Below are 22,716 nucleotides of genomic sequence, written 5' to 3'. Positions count from 1 at the left end.
TTTTTCAACTAGTATAAAATAAAACAAGTACATTGGACATGATGTTAGCAATTTGGATTTTTCATATTTCACTTCATCAATGTAATTTTGAATTGTAGTCGATTCATTCCCAAAACTAAATTTTGATTTCAAATAATTCCCTAGTTGCAATAAAAGTATATAGATTAATTTTCATTTTCCATTTTTTTTTTAATGATGAATTTCATTCATATTTAATTTTTACTTTTACTTTTATTTCACCCATGTCAATATTTAAGTTTTATCTATCCTTGCATACTTAAAATTCTGCATTTGTTGAACCATCTCATAATTTAAGTGGACGTTGGTTCGAGGTGCACCTAAACTCCAATGACATTATAGTGAACGTCGATGTGTGGTCGGCATATGGACACTAGGCCTCCAAATATTTCTCTATAATTAAGGATCCAGTGGAACCAATTATAAGTTAATCCCCTGTCATTATATTCAACAAATTAATGATTTTTTGCTCATTTCGAAAACCGATAATTGAAAATCAAAACGAAAGAATACACTCATTTCCATTAACAATGGTAAGATCAGAATGCCTTTTGTCATAAATTCATCACTATCATATCTTATCACGTCAATTTTGAACTCATAGGAAGCCGTTGTAATTTGCTTCTCTGAAGTTTTATGTGAGCAATGAGGGCCCAGAGGACCCATTGTTTGTGGTGTTGCCCCACATGGTCTTTCGGGGTTGGTGGCTAATCCCTATTTGTGGCGGTTATATCCAGTTTTGTCCACTTTTACCCTTTAGGGTTCCTCAGTCCTTCCTGGTGAGGGTTGTTCTGCTGGGGAGGTCTTCGTTTGGGCTGGGGAGTGCATCATTCGATGGCCATCGGTCATTTTTCCGCCACTTTTCTAGCTTGTTGCGAAGCTTCTGCGAGATTTCAGCCTTCACCTTGCTTCCTGATGATTGTGGAGTGGATGCCTAGGGTCATACATTTGTTTATTCTTTTCAGGTTTTGCTAGCGTTGCCCTTCAGATATGAGGTGGTGAATACCAGCTAATTTATATAAAGATGTTGGTTTTAGGGTACCAGTAATAATCTGACAGGATTTATTTAGCTCTGGGTCTACCTTATAGGCATGGTATGATCTTGCCCACACTGATGCTCAGTACTCTGCAGAAGAGTAACAAAGTGGTACGGCTGTTTATCTCAGAATCTCAGGATCTGTTCCTCAACTGGTGTTGGCAAGGTTGCTAGGGGGGTTGTTTCTAGTTGCTATTTTGTTTATTTTTATTTGTGGACTCTTTAAAGGAGAGCATTCTGTCAGTGGTGACATCTAAGTAGACTGGGTAGGGCGGATTTTCCAGTTGTTTGTCACCTCGTTTGATCTTCAGCTTTCTGTTTCCCTGGTGATTGTTCAGGTGGAAGGCACATACCTGTGTTTTTTTCCTTGGATTGGCATTGAGGTGCTACTATTAGTAGTGGGCGGAGAGAGTAGTCAGGTTGCTTGACAGTCTGATTGTGTTAAAATGAAGCAGGTCGTCTGCATATATATACCCACAGATATTCTGGTACTGCAACTGGTCTTTTTTATGGACGTTAAATGCATCAGCACCAACTATGACCCTTGTTTGAGGCCGTTGTTCTGTATCCTCCATCTGCTTTTCCTACCATCCATTTCTACGAAGAATCACAGATTGGTAAGCAGTGATTAAATAATGTCAACTATGCTAGTATTCTGTATAGTTCAAGCTACCTTAAAAAAGAGTGCTTTATGGCTTACAATGTCACATGCCGCCATAAGGTCGACAAAGACTGTACCGGCAATTTGCTTCTTCTCAAACACACCTCTCGATGTATTGCGTCAGCTTTAATGCTGGACTGCAGCTAGTCTAAGGTCAGCTTGGTCTGTTGATAGCTGTTCTTTGACAATTAGTTGGATATGGGCTAAGATCATTTGTTCATAGAATTTGTAAAGGATACAGAGTTAGGATATTGGCAGACAGCTTTTGGGGGATGATGGGTGTTTCCCTGATTTCAGCAAGGCCACTTCATTCGCTCTTCTCCAAATCTTTGGAACTTGGTAGATCTTTGCACAGGAGATGACAAGCAACCTTAGCCATGTTTTTTTTTTTTATTCTAAATGTAAGATGATTACTGTTATTATGCCATCTAGGCTGGCTGCCTTCCCAGATTTGAGATGTTTTATTCAAGTATTTAGTTCTTTTAAGGTGATCAGTTGGAAATTTTCGTCACTGTTGCATGGTATGGTCTATCAGCTGTCTCATTTTCTTTAGGTAACCCTGCTCTCTGCTCTTTGTTGTGAGGCTATTCACCCAGCAGCAGTTGTTGCGCTACCTGTTTGAGTGTTATGGCAGGTAATATAGGTTGGGGCTCTTTATTGGTGGCCTAGTTTATTGTTGGTTGCCCAGGCTTTTTTTGCTGTTATAGGACATGTCTATGGAAGTTATGACTTCATGCCAGTGTACTTTTCTTTCATTGTTAATTGAGGCCAGAAGGGCATCTCCAAGTTTCATGGTACTTTCAGCAAAGGGATCTTTGTTATATGCCTGGGTGTACTCTGCATACTGTTCTTTTGATTATTCGTTGAGATCTGCAACGTAACTCTTCCTGCAGCCTCTAATGATGGGTTTCTTTGAAAATTCCCGAACAAATGATTAGAAGCAATTTTAGTACTGTGGGACTGGGCTGATATTGGATATGCCAGTCTCCAGGTGCGACTCAAAGCTTTCCATTTTGCTTTGCACAAGTAGAATCTGGGTCTAGGTTTAGTTTGTTGAGGTCTAATCACAGGTTTTGTGTTGATTTTTATCGGGTAAAGTTGCAATTAGGGTATAGGGTCCCCAATCAATTTTTTCAACGTTATGGTTGTCTCGATGAGACAAATGCTAAGTTGTGGTTATATCCCCGTCTCCAGCTTGAGCTCTGAAAGGATGCTTTATCCTTTGCATCATGCAGGAGTGTTCGTTCTTGGGTCACGGCATAGTTCTCGACAGCTTCACCAACACTGTTTTTATGGTTGTAGCCCCAGGTGGTTTTGTGGCTATTAAAGTCACCAATAACAAGGCATGCTTTGTTTCCTAGTTGGTGAGTTTGTGGCTATATGAAGTTTGCTGTTGGTGGTTTATACACACTTGTGATGGTAATGTGTTCCAGCCTGCCAACTGAGATGTCTTTGCGTTTCAGGATGATGGCTTTACCCCAGACAAAGATTGCACTTCCATGAACAAGACTTGAGTGGAATATTACTAGGTGCATGCCAGGTATTCTTGGTAGAACCAGATGCTTATGTGTCTCCTGTAGACAGAATATATCGGCTCCTAATTTGGCAAGATTTTCCCGATTTGGTCGCAGATATTCCTTCAGCATTGAAGCTTATGATTCTGAAGATCATAAATTAATGTGGATTATTCTTAAATGTTTCATACTTTCATGCATCGCTCATCCAATTAAAAAAAGAATATTAGCATGTGGAATTTGGTCAGATATTTGTATTAATAGATAACTTTTATGTGTTTTTGGAGAGTAGTTCTGGTTTCTGTTACAAAATACATTAGTAATTTAAATACCATAGAATTCAACAAAAGGATCAATTTAAGTGATTAAGATATATTGGAATATATCTTAATCACTTAAATTCTACACTCTGCTTCTTATCAGACTTTCTGCAAACTTGCAGTGTAGCACTCTTATGTCCGTGTTTCAGGAATTTCTCATTACTGATTCTTAATCTGTATTAATGTTGGTAATACTAAACCAAGCTCCTTTAATCTCCAACTCGAACAGACGTTATGATTATTTAGCAGAATGCTCTTTAATATTTTCTTTATTACATGCACTTGTTAATTAATCATAGGAATTTATTATACTCCCCGAATTATCAAGAGTTTGTAGCTATTATAAAAATTTTGAAGGCTCTAAGTGTTCTTTTTTTTTTAAAGGTTGAAACGTTAAAACGTAGTTAAGATGGCTAATTGGTTGTATACTATTGTAATGGTAGGAAATGAAGAGAAAATGTTACTTATAAACTTTTGCTAGTGCACTTATAAATCTTTTTAACTCAGTTTACTTTCATATTTACCAAAAAATCGTAATTTCCTCGTTCTCAGACATCATTGTTAGAGCAATGCGCTGCAAACACGAGTATAATTTGAAAATTCTATTTATATTCCCATAGAATTTTACTACATGAATTATTTTGCATAAAGCGCATCTTCAAAATGTTTAAGAAACGTAAAAGAAAAATATTTTTATCAAACAAAATAAATGAATAATGAGGTAGTAAAGAGAATTTCAGTGTCATCTTCACTTACCATAATTGGGATATGAGATGTCTTTTAAATACCTGAATAGTATGAAGAGATAATACTGCTTCCATAGCTTTCATTAGTATTATTTATTGTTAAAAACGTCACAATGGAATTCTACATTATTTGTATAGCACTTTTGACCCTGGTCATCGTTACTTCATTATCAATGTCTGCCCATATGTATGAGTATTGCACTCTCTTTTCTACTTTTTATATTGGCCATTTTCTTATTATTGTTATGTTTATTTTGATTTCCTTTGAGAAAATTCTATTCAAAATCACTCTCTCTTTTCCCGAAGGCCGGTGCGATTCCGATGGAGACAAGGCCATTACACCGGTAAAGGAAATGCTGCGCCCTGGGGTATTGACAATGTGTACATCGGACCTTCGTGTCCACACCATTGCAATGGCAACGGCTACTGTATCAACGGTGATCAGTGTCTCTGTGACGATAATTTCGAAGGGCAATTAGAGTGCTCTCTTGCTGAGCAGTTGCCACAAACTCTTCTTGAAGATTTTGAAGGTAAGTTGAAATAGATTGGCATAACAGTTGAAAAAATTACCTCTCACAACAAATATTTCTTCCTCCATATTTCCTTACCATTGTTATGTGAAAATATTCTCCGAATACTTCAAGTTCACATGTATAGCAATCGATACACATATGCATACAAATACAGCTTTCTATAATTCTTTAATTTTGTTAGATATGATTTCATAAAGTGACAAATCTTTTTATCCAAAAATTACTTTGAGTTTATTTTTAACTTTTCATGTTTGTGTCATGGAATAAACTTATTGTTAATGAGAAAGAATTCGGGGTATTTCTGACATAGAAATATTTCTAAATAAAATCATCAAAAGATAAATTCAAATATATATGAAATCAAGAATCATATCAGATTGAAAGGATTCCAAACAATGCTTACTTAAAGAGATGATTATTAAGAGAAAAGGAAAGGATTGGATGCCTGGATAGCCTGATTGGAAAATCAAATATTGAATAAAGTAGTCTATAATTCCTGGACTGGCTAAAATCCCAAATTTTTTAAGAATATCTAAAATTCGGAAAACAATTTATTTTTTTATTTTTTATCTATTTATTTATTTATTTTTTTAAATGCTATACTATACACTCATTGCTTCCTATAGCAAACTTTTGTTTCTCTGCAAATAGGACGTATGAGCGTATGCCATTTAAGATACGAAATTTATATCCATTTAGGCAGGTCATTGAAATTAGACAAATCTAATATGAAGTTTTTGGTATTTTCAAGAGGTTATTCATTACGGGTATTGCACCGGATATGGTTTATATATCTTTATTGTTAGGATATTAATTACAAGAATGTTGATGTGATGGATCTACTATGTATTTTAGCCACATGGACCCAAGGTTTACTGCCGATATTTCTTAAACCAAACGATTGACTGGCATGGCAATTTCAAATAGTTTCTAACACCCTCACCTAATTTATATATAAAAAAAATCCATATGCAAACACAGATTTTAAAGGCACTTTACTCTTGAATTTTAGGACATTCTCAAGTCTGTCCAGTCAACATTTACGAATTCATTCAGATTAGCACTCTTGGGGTAGTTAACCCTACTTTCCCCCACCCACCCTTCCTCATTGTGTAAACCTCACTTCACCGCCTGTGTTTTCATTCATCGCCATTAATCCCTCTCTCTTTCGTTTTGTCTACTGTCTCAATTTCTGTCATGTATTTTATTTCCTCAAATTCTTACTCATGTTTTACCTATTTTTTGACATTTTCACCCACACTCCCAACTCCCATTCATCAGGTTTTAACTCTTCATGCCGCATTCCACAAAATAATTTTGTAAGTATTCTTGGAGTCACTTCATTTTCAGCCAGTATCATCTTGCCAGTTATTCCATTGCATCTAGGGGCTTTCCATCTCTTGAGTTTTTAATGATAGCTTCGACTTCAAACACACTGAATTCATTCATGAGCACATCAAGGTCTTCCTCAGCCTCAGTTATATCTCAAATTATTCCCTTATCTCCTATTTATGACCTCACTAATGAGTTCCATCCAATGCTGTGTTTCTTCATCTTCTGGTGTTATAACAGACCCATCTCTCTTTTTGATAGATATATGCTTCTTCTTCTCTGCCCCAGTAGAGATTTCATTAATAATTCTATGAGTGATTCTTACACCATAGACAATCCCTGAATTCATAGCTTTGTCAGCTCATCTGCTTTGCTGTCTAAATATTCTCCCCTGTAATTGCTGGCTTTTCTTTAGACTTCACTATCAATACTGGAATACTTAGCTTATTCTACCTTGTAATTTTCATTACTTCCTCGAAAACTTTCAACAATCAATTTCTATCTTTGTATCCTTTTTATAGTATCCCATGTATCATTCGATATCCATGGTTTTCTTTTTGTAACTGTGTCTAAAGACTTCACTACCAACTGACTGATACATGTTCTTAATATCACACCATTCTTCATTAACTGTCTGCTCTTCGTCTCTTAAAGTCTCTAAGACTGCAAATCGATTCGTACATTCACTTGCAAAGGTTTCTCTGTGCTCATCTTCTAGAAGCTTAGTTATATCAAACCTAGGTATTTTATCTATCTTTCTGTTGGGTGCTTTCAGTTTTAATTTCAGCGTGGCAATGAGGAACTGGTGATCACTACCAATGTCTGCACCTCTATAGCTTCTTACATTTTTCCTCCTTCTCTCTTTATTAATGGCAATGTGATCTATTTGATTTTTGTAATTGTCACATGGTGAAGTCCATGTATATTTGTGGATTTCCTTGTGCTGAAAAAGAGTACCTCCAATGAGAAGATTGTTTGTTGAACAGAAACTCAGGGAATGTGCTCCATTTTCATTAGAAACTTTACCAAGACCCTCGCACCCATCACATTCTCTATCCCTTGATTATTCCTTCCAACTTCATCATTGAAGTCGCCAATCACAATTGTCATATGTCTCTCTGGGATCTCATCTATTACACTCCGCACTTCAGGGGAATCATTTGTTGGTTCATAGCAAACTATAATACTCATATTGCACTGCTTTGATTTAAACGCTGCTAATAACAATCTACTATTCACAGCTCTCCACACAGTTAGTGCTTTCTACTCTTGGTGTCATCCTCATTCCTACTCCTTCTCTTCCAACCCCATCTTTTCGTAACGAATAGATATATAGATTGCCTTGGTCTAAAGTTTCCTTATCAATCTCCTTACTACGTGTTTCACTTAGGGCCAAGATATCCAAACTATATTTCATAAATCCCCTCTCCACTTGTTGTAACTTCTCAATCTGATTCATGGTTCTAACATTCCAATTACCAATTTTCAATTTTTCTTTAGTATTTATAAACCGGAGATTCTTAGCACCCCACTATACTTGGAACTGGGGCTATTTGGTCATCCTCTCTTTCCACTGACTGACTAAATCCACAGAGGATTCATTGAATTAATTCATCGAAGGATAGCCAGTTCCTTGTAATGCTCAGTGCATATCTATCAAAGGCAAGTGACCTCTGCCGGTCCATACTGATTCCAGTAAGATCAATTGCCAGGCATCAGGAGTAAAAGCTGAAGTGACAGATTGTCCATTGCCTAGAACCCAATCCGTTACCCTGCTGCCAGTGACTTCATCGAGATTTAAGGGGGCATTTCATTCACACCCCCATGCTCTCATTACTCCACCAGGTGGCTCATCCGCTTATACGAGTATAATCGTTGGCGAACACAGATTGCTAAGATATACCACCTAGCACGGTATGAGAATGTAATCTATACAAAAGCTAATTCTAGTGTTAAAAGAATTACTTTTTCTATCTCTAACAAGTGGGTTTGAGAATGTCCTCTCATTTTGGATACCTTATATCTTTATCTTGTGATACCGTGTTATAATTTAGTTTTGATTTTAAGTCCTTGTCGCCATGTGCTTTTTCTGACCAGTTTTCCATAAATAATTACTTCAACAGTTTTAACAGTTTGAGGATAAATAAATTTTCTGGCAAATGTATAAAGGTGGACAAATGCTACATATTTACAAATGATTGATGTTTGCGAATGCTAACTGCATGGTACACACATACATATTTAGTGTTTTAGTGTACGTATATATTTATAAGAAGTTATACCCAGAAGGAACCATGAAGTGCTGTAATAATTTACATGACATAGAGGACTGAAAATGACAATTCAATGAAAGGATGAGAGAAAGAGAAAATATTATAAATAAAAAAGAGGGCATGATGTTTACCAGCACCCTCTCCTTTCCTCTCTTCAGTGGTAATCAACCTGAGCCACCAAAATTAACAACTATCACGTCTTTACCTCCTCTTTAACAGCAACATCATCATCACTGACTTTTACTTCCTCTTCAAAAGCAACACAGTCATCACTGACTTTCCCCTCCTTTTAAACAGCAATGCCATTATCACTGACTTTTACCTCCTCTTTAATAGCAACACCATTATCACTGACTTTCCGTCCTCTTTGGTTTTTACTCCTGTTAAATCCGACTTCTTTGATTCACTTTCATCATCAATCAGTTCCAACTCCACTTTTACGTCTGAGTCTTCAACATCGGATAAATTCGAGGGAGTTCTTGCTTCTCCTGTGTCACTTCCAGCCTTTGATAGTTTGCACCGGCCAATTTTGTGGAGAGTCCTTGATTTTTTTTTAAATTCCTCTTAAATATGTGAATTTCATTAAATCTGTTCATGAGCATAGCAAGTGCAAATTTAATGTTAATAGATTCCTTTGAAATGAATTTCCAATGAACAACGGAGTACTCCAAGGAAATGTGTTGTCACTTATGTTGTTTATCCTACTAATGGATTTTGTAATGCGTAGAACAGTCAGAGATGGTGGATGAGGATTGGTCTGGATTGGTGATAGGAAATTAGCAAACCTAGAATATGCTGATGAGGATGTCCTTATTAGCAGAACACCACAGGATTGGCAATGCTTGTTTACCAGAATGCATGAAATGTAACACGAGGTTGGGCTCAAGGTAGATAAAAAAAGAAAAACAGAGATGATGAGAACGGAGTATGTAATAGCAGATGAAATATCATTGGATGGAGAAAGAAATATTGAGGTAGAATCCTTTAAATATTTAAGAACTATGATATGTAATACAGAGTCTGTAGAGCTAGAGTTTAGTGAAAGATTGAAAAAAGCAAATCAGCCAATGGTTAGGATAAGTAAAATTTAGGAATCAAATCACCTGAAATTAAATCAGACTATACATCAGTTTAGTGAGATCGGTGTTACTATATGGAAATGAGTCATGGTATAACAATGAAATAATCTCCAATAGATTTAGTAGATTTGAGCGCAAAACCCTCAAAATGATATTAACAATTAAATGGCAGGACAGGATTTGAAATGAAACTATAAGAGAGATTACTCGAATGCCATATGTGGATAAGATCATGATGAGGGGTAGATGGAGATGCTTTATACGTGCTCTTCTCACTCCCCAAGAGAGATTAGTTCACCAAACGTTCAATTATGCTCCAAAAGTCACTAGAAGAGTTGGAATACCCAGGCCTACATGGCTAAGGACTATGAAGCGTGAAGTCGGAGATGGTTATTGCAGGAGTATTAAATCAAAAGCTCAAGACAGAGACGTCTAGCGAAATCTAACTGAGACCCATTGCGCCAATGGACGTAGGGGATGATTATGATGATGACTTATTTTTTATGCTATAGTAATCTCTCTCTCTCTCTCTCTCTCTCTCTCTCTCTCTCTCTCTCTCTCTCTCTCTCTCTCTCTCCAATATATGATAAAGTCCTCTTCGTCATTGCTGTCCATGGTGATGATGACGGATTCGTCATCGCTGTCTATGGTGATGATGACGGATTCATCATCGTTGTTCATGGTGAGGATGACAGATTCGTCATCGCTGTCCATGGTGAGGATGACAGATCCATCATCATTGTCCATGGTGATAATGGCAGATTCGTCATCGCTCTCCATGGCGGTGATGACTGATTCGTCATCGCTGTCCATGGTGATGATGACGGATTCGTCATCCCTGTCCATTTTGATGATGACAGATTTGTCATTGCTGTCCATGGTGATGATTATGGATTCGTCATCGCTGTCCATGGTGATGATGACGGATTCGTCATCGCTGTCCATGGTGATGATGAGGGATTCATTATCGCTGTCCAGGGTGATAATGACGGATTCGTCATCACTGTCCACGAAGATGATGACAGATTCATCTTCACTGTCCATGGTGATGATGACGGATTGGTCATCTCTGTCCATGGTAATGATGATGGATATGTCATCGCTGTCCATGGCGATAATGACGAATTCGTTATCACTGTCCACGGTGATAATGACGACAGATTCGTCATCACTGTCCATGGTGATGATGACGGATTCATCATCGCTGTCCACGGAGATGATGACAGATTCGTCTTCACTGTCCATGGTGATGATGACGGATTCGTCATCGCTGTCCATGGTTATGATGATGGATTTGTCATCGCTGTCCATGGCGATAATGACGAATACGTCATCACTGTCCACGGTGATGATGACAGATTCGTCATCGCTGTCCATGGTGATGATGACGGATTCATCGTCGTTGTCCACGGTGATGATGACGGATTCGTTATCACTGTCCATGGTGATGATGACGGATTCGTCATCGCTGCCCATGGTGATGATGACGGATTCGTCATCGCTGTCCATGGCGATAATGACGAATACGTCATCACTGTCCACGGTGATGATGACAGATTCGTCATCGCTGTCCATGGCAATAATGACGAATTCGTCATCACTGTCCACGGTGATGATGACAGATTCGTCATCGCTGTCCATGGTGATGATGACAGATTCGTCATCGATGTCCATGGTGATGATGACGGATTCATCATCGCTGTCCATGGTGATGATGACGGATTCGTTATCACTGTCTATGGTGATGATGACGGATTCGTCATCGCTGCCCATGGTGATGATGACGGATTCGTCATCGCTGTCCATGGCAATAATGACGAATTCGTCATCACTGTCCACGGTGATGATGACAGATTCGTCATCGCTGTCCATGGTAATAATGACGAATTCGTCATCACTGTCCATGGTGATGATGACAGATTCGTCATCGCTGTCCATGGCAATAATGACGAATTCGTCATCACTGTCCACGGTGATGATGACAGATTCGTCATCGCTGTCCATGGTGATGATGACGGATTCATCATCGCTGTCCATGGTGATGATGACGGATTCGTTATCACTGTCCATGGTGATGATGACGGATTCGTCATCGCTGCCCATGGTGATGATGACGGATTCGTCATCGCTGTCCATGGCGATAATGACGTCCACGGTGATGATGACAGATTCGTCATCGCTGCTCATGGTGATGATGACGGATTCATCATCGCTGCTCATGGTGATGATGATGGATTTGTCATTACTGTCCATGGTGATGATGTTGGATTCGTCATCGCTATCCATGGTGATGATGAGGGATTCGTCATTGCCGTTCATGGTGATGATGACGGATTCATCCTCGCTGTCCATGGTGATGATGACGGATTCGTTATCACTGTCCATGGTGATGATGACGGATTCGTCATCGCTGCCCATGGTGATGATGACGGATTCGTCATCGCTGTCCATGGCAATAATGACGAATTCGTCATCACTGTCCACGGTGATGACGACAGATTCGTCATCGCTGTCCATGGTGATGATGACGGATTCATCATCGCTGTCCACGGAGATGATGACAGATTCGTCTTCACGGTCCATGGTGATGATGACGGATTCGTCATCGCTGTCCATGGTAATGATGATGGATTTGTCATCGCTGTCCATGGCGATAATGACGAATACGTCATCACTGTCCACGGTGATGATGACAGATTCGTCATCGCTGTCCATGGTGATGATGACGGATTCATCATCGTTGTCCACGGGGATGATGACGGATTCGTTATCACTGTCCATGGTGATGACGGATTCATCATCGCTGCCCATGGTGATGATGACGGATTCGTCATCGCTGTCCATGGCGATAATGACGAATACGTCATCACTGTCCACGGTGTTGATGACAGATTCGTCATCGCTGTCCATGGAAATAACGACGAATTCGTCATCACTGTCACGGTGATGATGACAGATTCGTCATCTCTGTCCATGGTGATGATGACAGATTCGTCATCGATGTCCATGGTGATGATGACGGGTTCATCATCGCTGTCCATGGTGATGATGACGGATTCGTTATCACTGTCCATGGTGATGATGACGGATTCGTCATCGCTGCCCATGGTGATGATGACTGATTCGTCATCGCTGTCCATGGCAATAATGACGAATTCGTCATCACTGTCCATGGTGATGATGACAGACTCGTCATCGCTGTCCATGGTAATAATGACGAATTCGTCATCACTGTCCATGGTGATGATGACAGATTCGTCATCGCTGTCCATGGCAATAATGACGAATTCGTCATCACTGTCCACGGTGATGATGACAGATTCGTCATCGCTGTCCATGGTGATGATGACGGATTCATCATCGCTGTCCATGGTGATGATGACGGATTCGTTATCACTGTCCATGGTGATGATGACGGATTCGTCATCGCTGCCCATGGTGATGATGACGGATTCGTCATCGCGGTCCATGGCGATAATGACGAATACGTCATCACTGTCCACGGTGATGATGACAGATTCGTCATCGCTGCTCATGGTGATGATGACGGATTCATCATCACTGCTCATGGTGATGATGATGGATTTGTCATTACTGTCCATGGTGATGATGTTGGATTCGTCATCGCTATCCATGGTGATGATGAGGGATTCGTCATTGCCGTTCATGGTGATGATGACGGATTCCACACCTTTCTGTGTAGATTCTGATGACCAACTCTGTTCCTCGAACGATCTAGATTTTAGACCTTCTCATAGCAACGCCCCACTCCTCCCACACCTCCTCCCTTGTGAATAGCTTTGTGTCCTAGAGACACGCTAGCAGATCTGCCTGAATGAATACCTGCAACATTGAATACATAAATGTCGCTTCAACGCAGGCTTTGAGGCGACCTAGTTCAGACAGCCCTACACTCGTTCTATAGCGTTTAACTCTGGATGAGCATGAGGCAACTAAATGAGCTCATGAACCCATGACCAGATAATTTTTTCAACCGTTTAGTGTGGCTCTGATGCCCTTAAAACTTGCATTGGAGACAATACAAAATGAATGCACATTTATTACCTGTTCAAACTAATTTGTAATTTCTTGCCCGCTTTCTCTCGATTGAAACAGTAGTATATTGAACATGGCCGCGAAAAACCACTTTCCAGTACCATGAGGGAATAAGATCAATGTTGCCTGCTGTCCGGCTCACCAGGATAACATAATGTATACATGAAGTGATGGGGAAGATGCTCGGAAATGATTGGTAGTTCATATATCAACATAGCAGAAATAAAATTAATTTCACTACTGTAAATAAAAAGATACAGAAAGAAATTCATCATGAAAAGATATAGAATCTTGGGAAAGAAAAATAGTAAGGAGACGAGAACTAGAAATACAAGGAAACGAGAGTTATGGTAAGAGGTAATGGGAGGTATGAGGCGAAGACAAGGAAATAAGAATAGAAGGAAAATAACAATAATATGCTTAATGAAAATTTAGAATGACAACAGAGAGAGAGAGAGAGAGAGAGAGAGAGAGAGAGAGAGAGAGAGAGAGAGAGAGAGAAGTGGATGGAGGAAATGGAGAGGAAGGGGAAATGGAGAGGAAGGGGAAAGGGAAGAAGTGTGTGGAAGACAAGGTAGTTTGTGATGACGTTACGGCGTCACTTGTTCAATTCCCTTCATTAGTGGGACCGGAATCGGCTATGACGCAACGATGTTCTCAGAGTAAACGCCATATTTAAAGACATTTGTCTATGCACTTTAGCATCTACATTTAGTGAGGGGTGTGAAATAGCCGGTGCTAATACATCATGATGGTGTGATTGATTGTTTTGAAGATACTAGCAAAAAACTTTGGGTTTAGGTGGTTGAAATACATAGTAGATGAAGAATACAGTATCCAGGTGATGAATTTGATCCTGTAATGGCCTTTCACTGAGATGTGACCTCACATTATTTCTCGTAGGGTAATGAGACACAAAGTGGTGTGTTTTAAAAAATATTATACGTAAAATACGAAGTACCAAAGAATAAAGAAAACATACTAAACATGGAATATATTTCTGTTTTAAAATTGCTGAAGTGTGTTGCGCTCTAAACTCCACAAGAAACTGAAACTATGTTACAGAAAGAAATTTTGCTCTGTACAGAATATGAAAGCAGAACTAATCATAGTATTTGCAAAATTGATTAGGATAGGCTCATTCGTTCATCTATCAATATTTACAATCATAAAATATCATAAATCTTCCTTGGATTTACTGTTTATTACGGTAACTCAAGGAAGAAAACAGCTTTTTATCAAACATTTATTATTAGATCCCGTAAATCACTGTTCTATTGCATATTAGAATAGAATAACCCCTTTTGTTCAGAGTGCTGTACTGAAAAAAAAAAAAAAACATGTACTGAATAACACTTGTGAAACATATTATAATTGTTCTAATATAAAACGAGACGATGATGATGATGAGGATGAGCAGGATGATAACTTGCAGATTACGATTGGGGGAAAAATAAAAACGCCAGCCTCAAATATATTTTTCCAAATGATTCTACGGTTATGATACATTTATTGTCAGTCAGTGCCATGGACAAAGTGATGGACCTATTATTTCCTTAGATATTAGCAGTAAACCTAGTAGTGGTGATGGGTTACTCATTTGAAATCCATTGCTAAGGTATTATTGCTAGGCTGCAGTCAGATGAGAACCTCTTATTATTACCATTATTGTTCAATTACTTCAAAAGTAGATTTACAAAGTTTGTGATTCAGAAATTTTCTTAAACCAGAGCTATTACAAGAAAATGTCATATATTTTCGAAATTCTTAGAAACCTAACTAGATTGATTGACTTAAAGTTTTCTGGCATCCTGAAACATTACTAGAACTCTAAACGAGCATATTGGGAGAAAATTTTGATGATTGTATCATTATTCTAAAAAAATATATTCTTCAGTATTAGTCCGATTTTTTAAAATAACATTTAAAACAGAATAACAAGAACACCCAAACCAAAAACATAGTGAATAAAATATAAGTTATCTATTTACCTCTGTAAAAATGTAAGATAATACTGAGGGGGACTATAACTTTTTTTTCAATAATACTTTGTTTGTTAGTATAGTAATTTTTTTCACTTCAACTTAAACTTTTGAGGTAATCTGTAGCAACATTAAACTTTTTCAAAATAACCTCCACTCAAAACTTGTGGTTATGTGGTATGGCAAACCTCATGGTTTTTGGGCTCTCAATATTACATCTTTGGATGTAAGAAAATTACTTGTGGTTTGTCTGTATCATCTTGAGTCTTTTCACTACAAATTATAATGCTAAATACACCTTTCCAAGGGTACAGTGGCTATGCTCATTTTTGGAGTCTTATATTTCTGCATGGAATTTGAAATATACCATATTCAGATTCTCACAGAAGCATACTTCCCTATCCTTTATGTGACGTCTCTGTCCTCAACATAGAAATAATGAAATTCGAAACATGTACTATTGATGCCTTTCTTAATGCTCCATCAATTCACCAAATATTTTTATATTTCTTCTTTATTAAGAGCCACAAGATTAGTGTGGCTGCTCACAAACCTCCTGTAAAATTATGATTTCAGTTGTGTCTTTGTCCTTGAAGGTAATGTGTGCTGACTCTTCATGAATTTTGCTCTCCCCACGGTTGTTTTGTTAAATCTGTTTTATGTCCTACGAATCTAACTTAGTCATAACCAGCTTAACCCTACGGAGATCTGATAGTCAGTCTTGCTTCTCTTAATCTCTTTAATAGGTCCTAGAATTCTTCGGTGTACTCTTGCTAAGATGGTGTTTGAGTTACTATATTATTACACCAGTTCCATTGTCTCTCAGTGAAGTCTTACGGGGATAACTAATTAAAATGTCTGTATTCTTCAGGTAGCTGCAATGCGTGACTTTTGTGCTATTTGCTGATATTAACATCTCAGTCTAATCTCTCTTCCATATGTGGTCAAAGTTCTAGTCATCCCTTATCCTTTATTATTAGGTACCCCATGGGCTACTTTCAAAGGAGACCCTATGTTTTTATGCAAGGTTAAGCCAATCTTCAACAATAGAAAGATACATGGTCATTATCTGTTCCCTCATTGATAAGGGTTGCACTCATGTATATCTTCTTCACTGAGTGACTGGTAGTCAGGATATTTGTGCATAAAGAATCTTCAATTTTATGCCAAAATCCTCTTTATTGCCCATATGTATCTATCTTTGATAGTGCATTGCCTCTGGATATGTTGTAGTGAAATCCATCGTTAATGGAAATAGAGGTACAGCCTAGTCCAATGCTACTCTTTCGAAAGACTCCTCCATCAATGGCATAATTCACAGTGGATCTATGCTAGTAGAACCGTTCGGTTCATTTGTTTGGCTGTCACGGGATCTTCAAAATCTGTTGACATCTGGAGTACCACCTTGCCAATGGGAACCCTGGGCATACAGTTCATAGTTGTATTTGCTACAGAATGACCTCCAATAATGCATTAAAGGGTAAAATCTTAACCTTAATTTGATAGACTTCTGGTAATAAGACTTATTTCATTTCATTTGTTATTTTTCCATAGAAAATTAAATACAGTTTACTATTAACAACTTTTAGTTGATATGTCCCCTTACCCGTTGCCCTATACTCTTTGTCAGACTTGGTTCTCTTCACTGTTTTCTGCCTGGCTTCCTGTAACTGTTCTATACCTACCTGTAAGATACCTGACGCTACTTCCAGTTGTTTAATATTGAGTTTCTCTCAATGTACATTAGTTCTGCTCATGAACACTTTTGTCTCTGTATCAGTTTTTGATTCCGGTTCTAATCCTATACTATTCACATCTGGCTCGTCCTATTGGTCATTTTTCCTACAGCCTTTTCAACTATCTCAGCTTCACTATATGCCAACTCTTCAGGGCCATTTATGCATGAACTAGTGAAAACAATAGGATCATAACTATGGTTATCTATGAGCATATCATACAGTTGTCCAGCCAGTCAGCAAGGCCCATTTCTTATCGGTCAATAGGTGTCATAGGTGTCCAGGTACTAAACCACTTAACAAAACTCCATTTGTGCATCCATACCATGTAGCACAGTCACCTTTTCCTAGCCTGCATAGAGTTCACTAGCTGGTAAATTGGGGTGCCTTTTCTTCTGCATGGCTGATAAGCATGCTCCTAACACAACACACAACTGGTTTCTCTGTTGCATTTGTTTACTTCAGCCATCTATCTTATGTTGCTATAATGTTATCCCCACAGAGTAATTATCACCAGCGGCTCCCATACTAGATGCTTTCTGCTTGAACTTCAGTGGGCCCATTTCTTTACCTATATATAAACCTTTTCTAAGTAACCTTGCTTGTGACACAAATCATTAAGTTTCACTCTTGTCTCTCTGCCTCTGTTCGGCTGTCTTTTAGTCTTTGGGTCTCTGGCTAAGCCGGATAAACTTCTTTATCGGGTTCTGATAACCACTTATATCTATCCCACGAGATTCTGTGCAATTCTCTGTAAGATTCACCATCTCACCAGTGACTTGTAGTGTGTGTTCACTGAAGTAGAGCACAATCTTAGTCATGCAAGTAGTATTAATAAGCTGCTTTCCATTGAACAAGTCTGCTAAATCATTTTATACTTTTTTTCTACTTTCAGCCATTTCAATCCTTCGGTTAAAATATTCCCTTAGTTTTCCACAATTCATTGATCAGTGCAATCTTCCTTGTTGTTTAGTGTCACGGAATTTCATCCTAAACCCTACTTCATACATCTCCTTTCTATTCAAAAGCCATATTTACTATCATATTTCAAAGCCTCTTCTAAATGCCTATTAGATAAGACTTGGAAACCTTTACATGTTTGTAATGGACTGAAACATGATTTTGATTTGATATATAGATTATAGGCTATATATTCTGGATCTGGGGCCGGGGAGGACATTGAGCATCTAGATGTATCTTAGGTAAAACCCAACAATTGCATTATGAAGTAAAAAGAAAGAGGTTGGACAGCAAGAGAAAAGTAAAGGGTAATGGAGTAATAGTACAAGGCTAAGAAGGGAGTGCAGCTACAGACCAAATGGATGCTTTAAGGGTCTTTAATAATGACACCAGTTCATCATGTAAGTGGCACTGACGGGAGGTGAGACATAATGGTCCACTTATTCCTAATCTAACTTGGCTCTCTATAAACTTCTCAGATCTTTTCAGCCATGAGCTTCAACACTTTAAATTATTTTTCTTTATCGTTTAGTAGCTGTTCTGCTTATTTTAGGCTTATTTAACGCCTTTCCCCTTGCTTTCTGTAATTCTTCACTGTCTACATCTCGTAGTTTCCTAGCAAAATATCTTAATTCACGGAGTTTTGTGCCTACTTATTTGTCCAACACATTGGGCTCTTTTATCTCTGTTGCTGTCATGATACGTATACTTGAGCATTGACAGAGCAAAACGTCTAATAAACCTTAGCGAATTTAAATTCAATCAAGGTTGCCATTCGGTTATATATTTGAGATGAGATTCTAAATTGATAGTGGCCAATGCTTTAATGTGAAGTGTGATTTTAAAAATTCTACATGGAAAATTTGATGTTTATTTTTGTGCTTAAGCAGCATCATATTGCAGAAGGTAAATAAACTCCTTAGTCTTTTAATGAAGTAATTCATACAATTATTCATAACTAGCACGTATACTGAGTTTATAGAGTCTAAAATAAAACTTCCTTTTTGCTATAATCGACAAGCAGAATTTTAGAGATATACCTTCTCAGTATGACTGATGATCTTAGACTATTCAATACAAAGAAAAATTGAACTGTATGTCATCACAACGAATCTAGTGAATTCTACTACCAATAGAAAAAAAATTATTACATAATCTTAAAACATACAACATAATTTATAAAATATTGCAATCAAAATATTTAGAATACAAGCAGTTAATTAGATAATATAACAAGAATAGCTATACTGAAAACAAGTGCCACGATTGAGTTTGTGTAAAATCAAAGCCATTCTTACCCAGTTATGTATTCTGTCATTCTTTATTTCCATTATCAGGCAGTTCACTCAGTAACCAGTTTGAAGTTTGGTCAGGTGCCGAAATATCGAAATTCTGTGGAGTCTTAACAGATGATGCCTTGGTATTCAACCAGCAAGGAGAAAGAATGCTTGAGACAACAAATCTAGATCTCTCCCAAGGAAGGTTCGTTCATAAATTATATTACTGTTTAATATCTTTTTTATTCTTTTCTTTTCTGGTTGTAATAAAAATTACTTATTTGTTTCCACTTTAATATATTTTCAAATAATTTCTTTATACATAATAGGATTAGGAATCTTACTACAGACTTATGACGGATGTTAATCAGTATTGATGTATTAACTCTTTACCCGTGCCTGTAACTGTAGCCAAAATCATCTACCTTTGCTGTTTGGGAGCTTTGCCCAATACTATGTCAAAACCTTTTCTTGATGCCGATTGGTTGACAATGATTTTGCAAACCTGGTCAGATTTCATCACCATGTTGTTTCATTAATTCTAGAAATGGTTATTTAACGAAGTTGCAATCATTTTTCTTTTAATTACCCCTCTAAAATGTCCTAGTAAGTAACATGGTCACCATTTTATCGAGTTCAAATTAATTATCAAGTGAATTATTAAGGTAATTTATATACTCATTTGGATCCTTTCCTTAGAGGTAATCAAGATTATTACATGCTCGAGCTACATTATTGAAAAGATTTGAGTTAAAAAAATTGAGTTAGGGATGATTGGTTGAAACCTTCACCAAGGTGATCTCCAATCACCCAAGATATCATCCTTGATATCTGTTGGGGGAGGTTCTACCGTAGAAGTAAATTCCCTCACACTTGAATTATTTTTCAAAGAAGTTGCTGTTGCTATGATTTGTTGTAGTAATCATTAACACCTCCTTTTTAGTTTACGTAATCCTACTTAATGATTTAGGTTTTCAACTTTAATCACTGTATGTCACTACCGGAAAAAAATTATCTTCATATAGTGGCATATGGGGAGAGTTTTGTATCTAAAAAAACATTAACTACTTTGTGAAAAGGATTCTTATCACTCCGAATCTCTGATAATTTGCTACAGTGATATTCTGATTGTGTCTTACAACGTGGTGAGATACCAAGGAACAATAGCCATCATGGAAATCAAGCCTAATCAGATCCGGCTCAAGGTCATGCTCAGAATGGTTATGCAGAAGATGGTGGCAAGGAAATTGGAATTTAGTAAAGTGCTCGAGTTTTTGCTCCGAAAAAATATTCACCTCCCTTAATTACTGAATATTAAAGACCTTAATGTAATGTCTCTATGACATAGCAGGAAGAGAGCCTGGAATAGATATTTGCTGCTTTCTTAGGTAGAGTCAAAACCAAAACCATTCATCTCTGCACTTTTATTACACAGTATTGAATCTGTTGAAATTTACGATGGATTTTCCTTTGAACATAAAAACATTTGATGCCCATCATATCATTCTGAAGAAATATGATGATTACTTTATTGATCCTTCTCTTGACTTTATTGAAAGACTGAAATTCTATAAACATGATTGTTTATCAAGTCAAATAATTATTGAATAATTATTGAGAGATTGGAGAAACGTGTCAAAATCATGCGGCCTCTGTGATTGCAGCATTATGGAGTTGTGAAGTAGATAATAATTGTTAAAGAGATAGTTTGCCTCAATTCTGTCATTAAGATGTGTCGGCCAATGGGGTTTAATGAAAAGAACGTCAAGGTTTTAACTAAGCATGGAAGTGATCTCTGTGAGGAAGTAAAGAAACTAATTGCAATTCTTGGTAGGCACTGAAACGATAGTGTACCGCATGTGTTTCGCGCACGTTCGTACACTATAACAGGTTTTGATTTTTCATCATATCACTCGCTTTTCCCCACACTGTTAATGACCAATTTGCATTATCATGCTAGTTCTTGCTTTTTCATATTTTGAATATTTGTGAGGTTCTTGCTTGCACATCACTGCATATAAACTCAATGATTGTTTCAAAAAGTTTATTCGCATTCGTCTCGTATTTCATTTATCACCTAACTGGTGCCTCAACACAGTAGACAACTGTATAAAGCAAATTTCACTATAGTGGCAAATCACATGCAAGTCAAATAAAACCCTGTAAGTTCTGTGGAAGAGAACATGTATTCAAGTGGGCCCCTTGTCTGTCTTGGGAGAAAATGTGCAGTGACTGTAAAAGCAAGATTTATTTCTGTGATATGTTCAAACAAAAATAAATGAAAAGGTAAGCTTTAGAAGTAGAAGGTTCATGCTGTCAAAGAATATTTTTTCTGGTGAATGTTATGGATAGATCTCTGATATAACTGGGATTTCAATCAACAGACTAATTTGAGGTTTTTATTTATTTTTTTTTTTTTTTTTTAATTTTTTTTTTTTTTTTTTTTTTTTATCAACGAGAACAACCAGCCCTTGTATGCAAGTATGGCCATTGCTGACATAGCTGTTGTACATTAAATGAACCCTGAAGCCCCAGCCTGGATCATTTCCTCATCATACATTGGTGCAAAAGCTGTCCACAAGGAAGGTGACGCTTTACGATTGTATGAAAATTGGACACAGTCGGATAGAAGTGAAAAATCCAAAGGCCAGGAAAATATTTGAATGCTAATCATTTAGTTATTCGCGATAGTTAATTCATACCACAACTCAGCAACCAGGTAGCCAAGATCATGGCTCTAATTAAAGGGAATTATGAAAATTTTGGGTTTGCTGACAGTTTTATTGCCAATGCTAACACACAGGACCTGTCCTGAGATCATACAAAACTGTATTTAGTGAGAGTTTTGGTCCCTTGCCTAGCATCTAAGTACACGTGACTATTGTAGTCAATGTTCAGTATCTTGTCAAGCCAGCTCTAAATGTTCCTGAAGCTAGAAAATATGTAGCTAGAAAGGAACTTTTACAAAAGGAAAAGGGAGGCATTATTGTATAATTTAACCAAGTAACTCACTACTGTCTGATTTTGACGAAGTCATGAAGGGAGACCACTTCAAACTCCCTGTCTTTAATTCCATTCTTCCTGAATTCTCTGATCAACTATATTCATCCCGTTCCAAGGTATTAAACATACCTGGAAAATATTAATGTCACACCAAAGAAATCTTGCAACCACACGGTGCCAACAAACATTC

General features: G+C 37.6%; 1 protein-coding gene across 1 annotated transcript in view; it reads left to right on the top strand.

Annotated features, from left to right (window-relative positions):
- LOC137614836 (reelin-like) overlaps positions 1 to 22,716 on the top strand; it is a 596,609-nt gene that overhangs the window by 368,799 nt on the left and 205,094 nt on the right. The window contains exons 30-31 of the mRNA XM_068344496.1: positions 4,602 to 4,825; positions 19,584 to 19,728. Of these exons, the coding sequence (XP_068200597.1) occupies positions 4,602 to 4,825; positions 19,584 to 19,728 (369 nt within the window). The remainder of the gene's footprint in view (positions 1 to 4,601; positions 4,826 to 19,583; positions 19,729 to 22,716) is intronic.

This window comes from Palaemon carinicauda, chromosome 21, assembly GCF_036898095.1.
Source record: "Palaemon carinicauda isolate YSFRI2023 chromosome 21, ASM3689809v2, whole genome shotgun sequence".
NCBI lineage: Eukaryota > Metazoa > Arthropoda > Malacostraca > Decapoda > Palaemonidae > Palaemon > Palaemon carinicauda.
The sequence above is the reverse complement of the archived record's forward strand: the minus strand, read 5'-3'. Positions and strand labels throughout refer to the sequence as shown.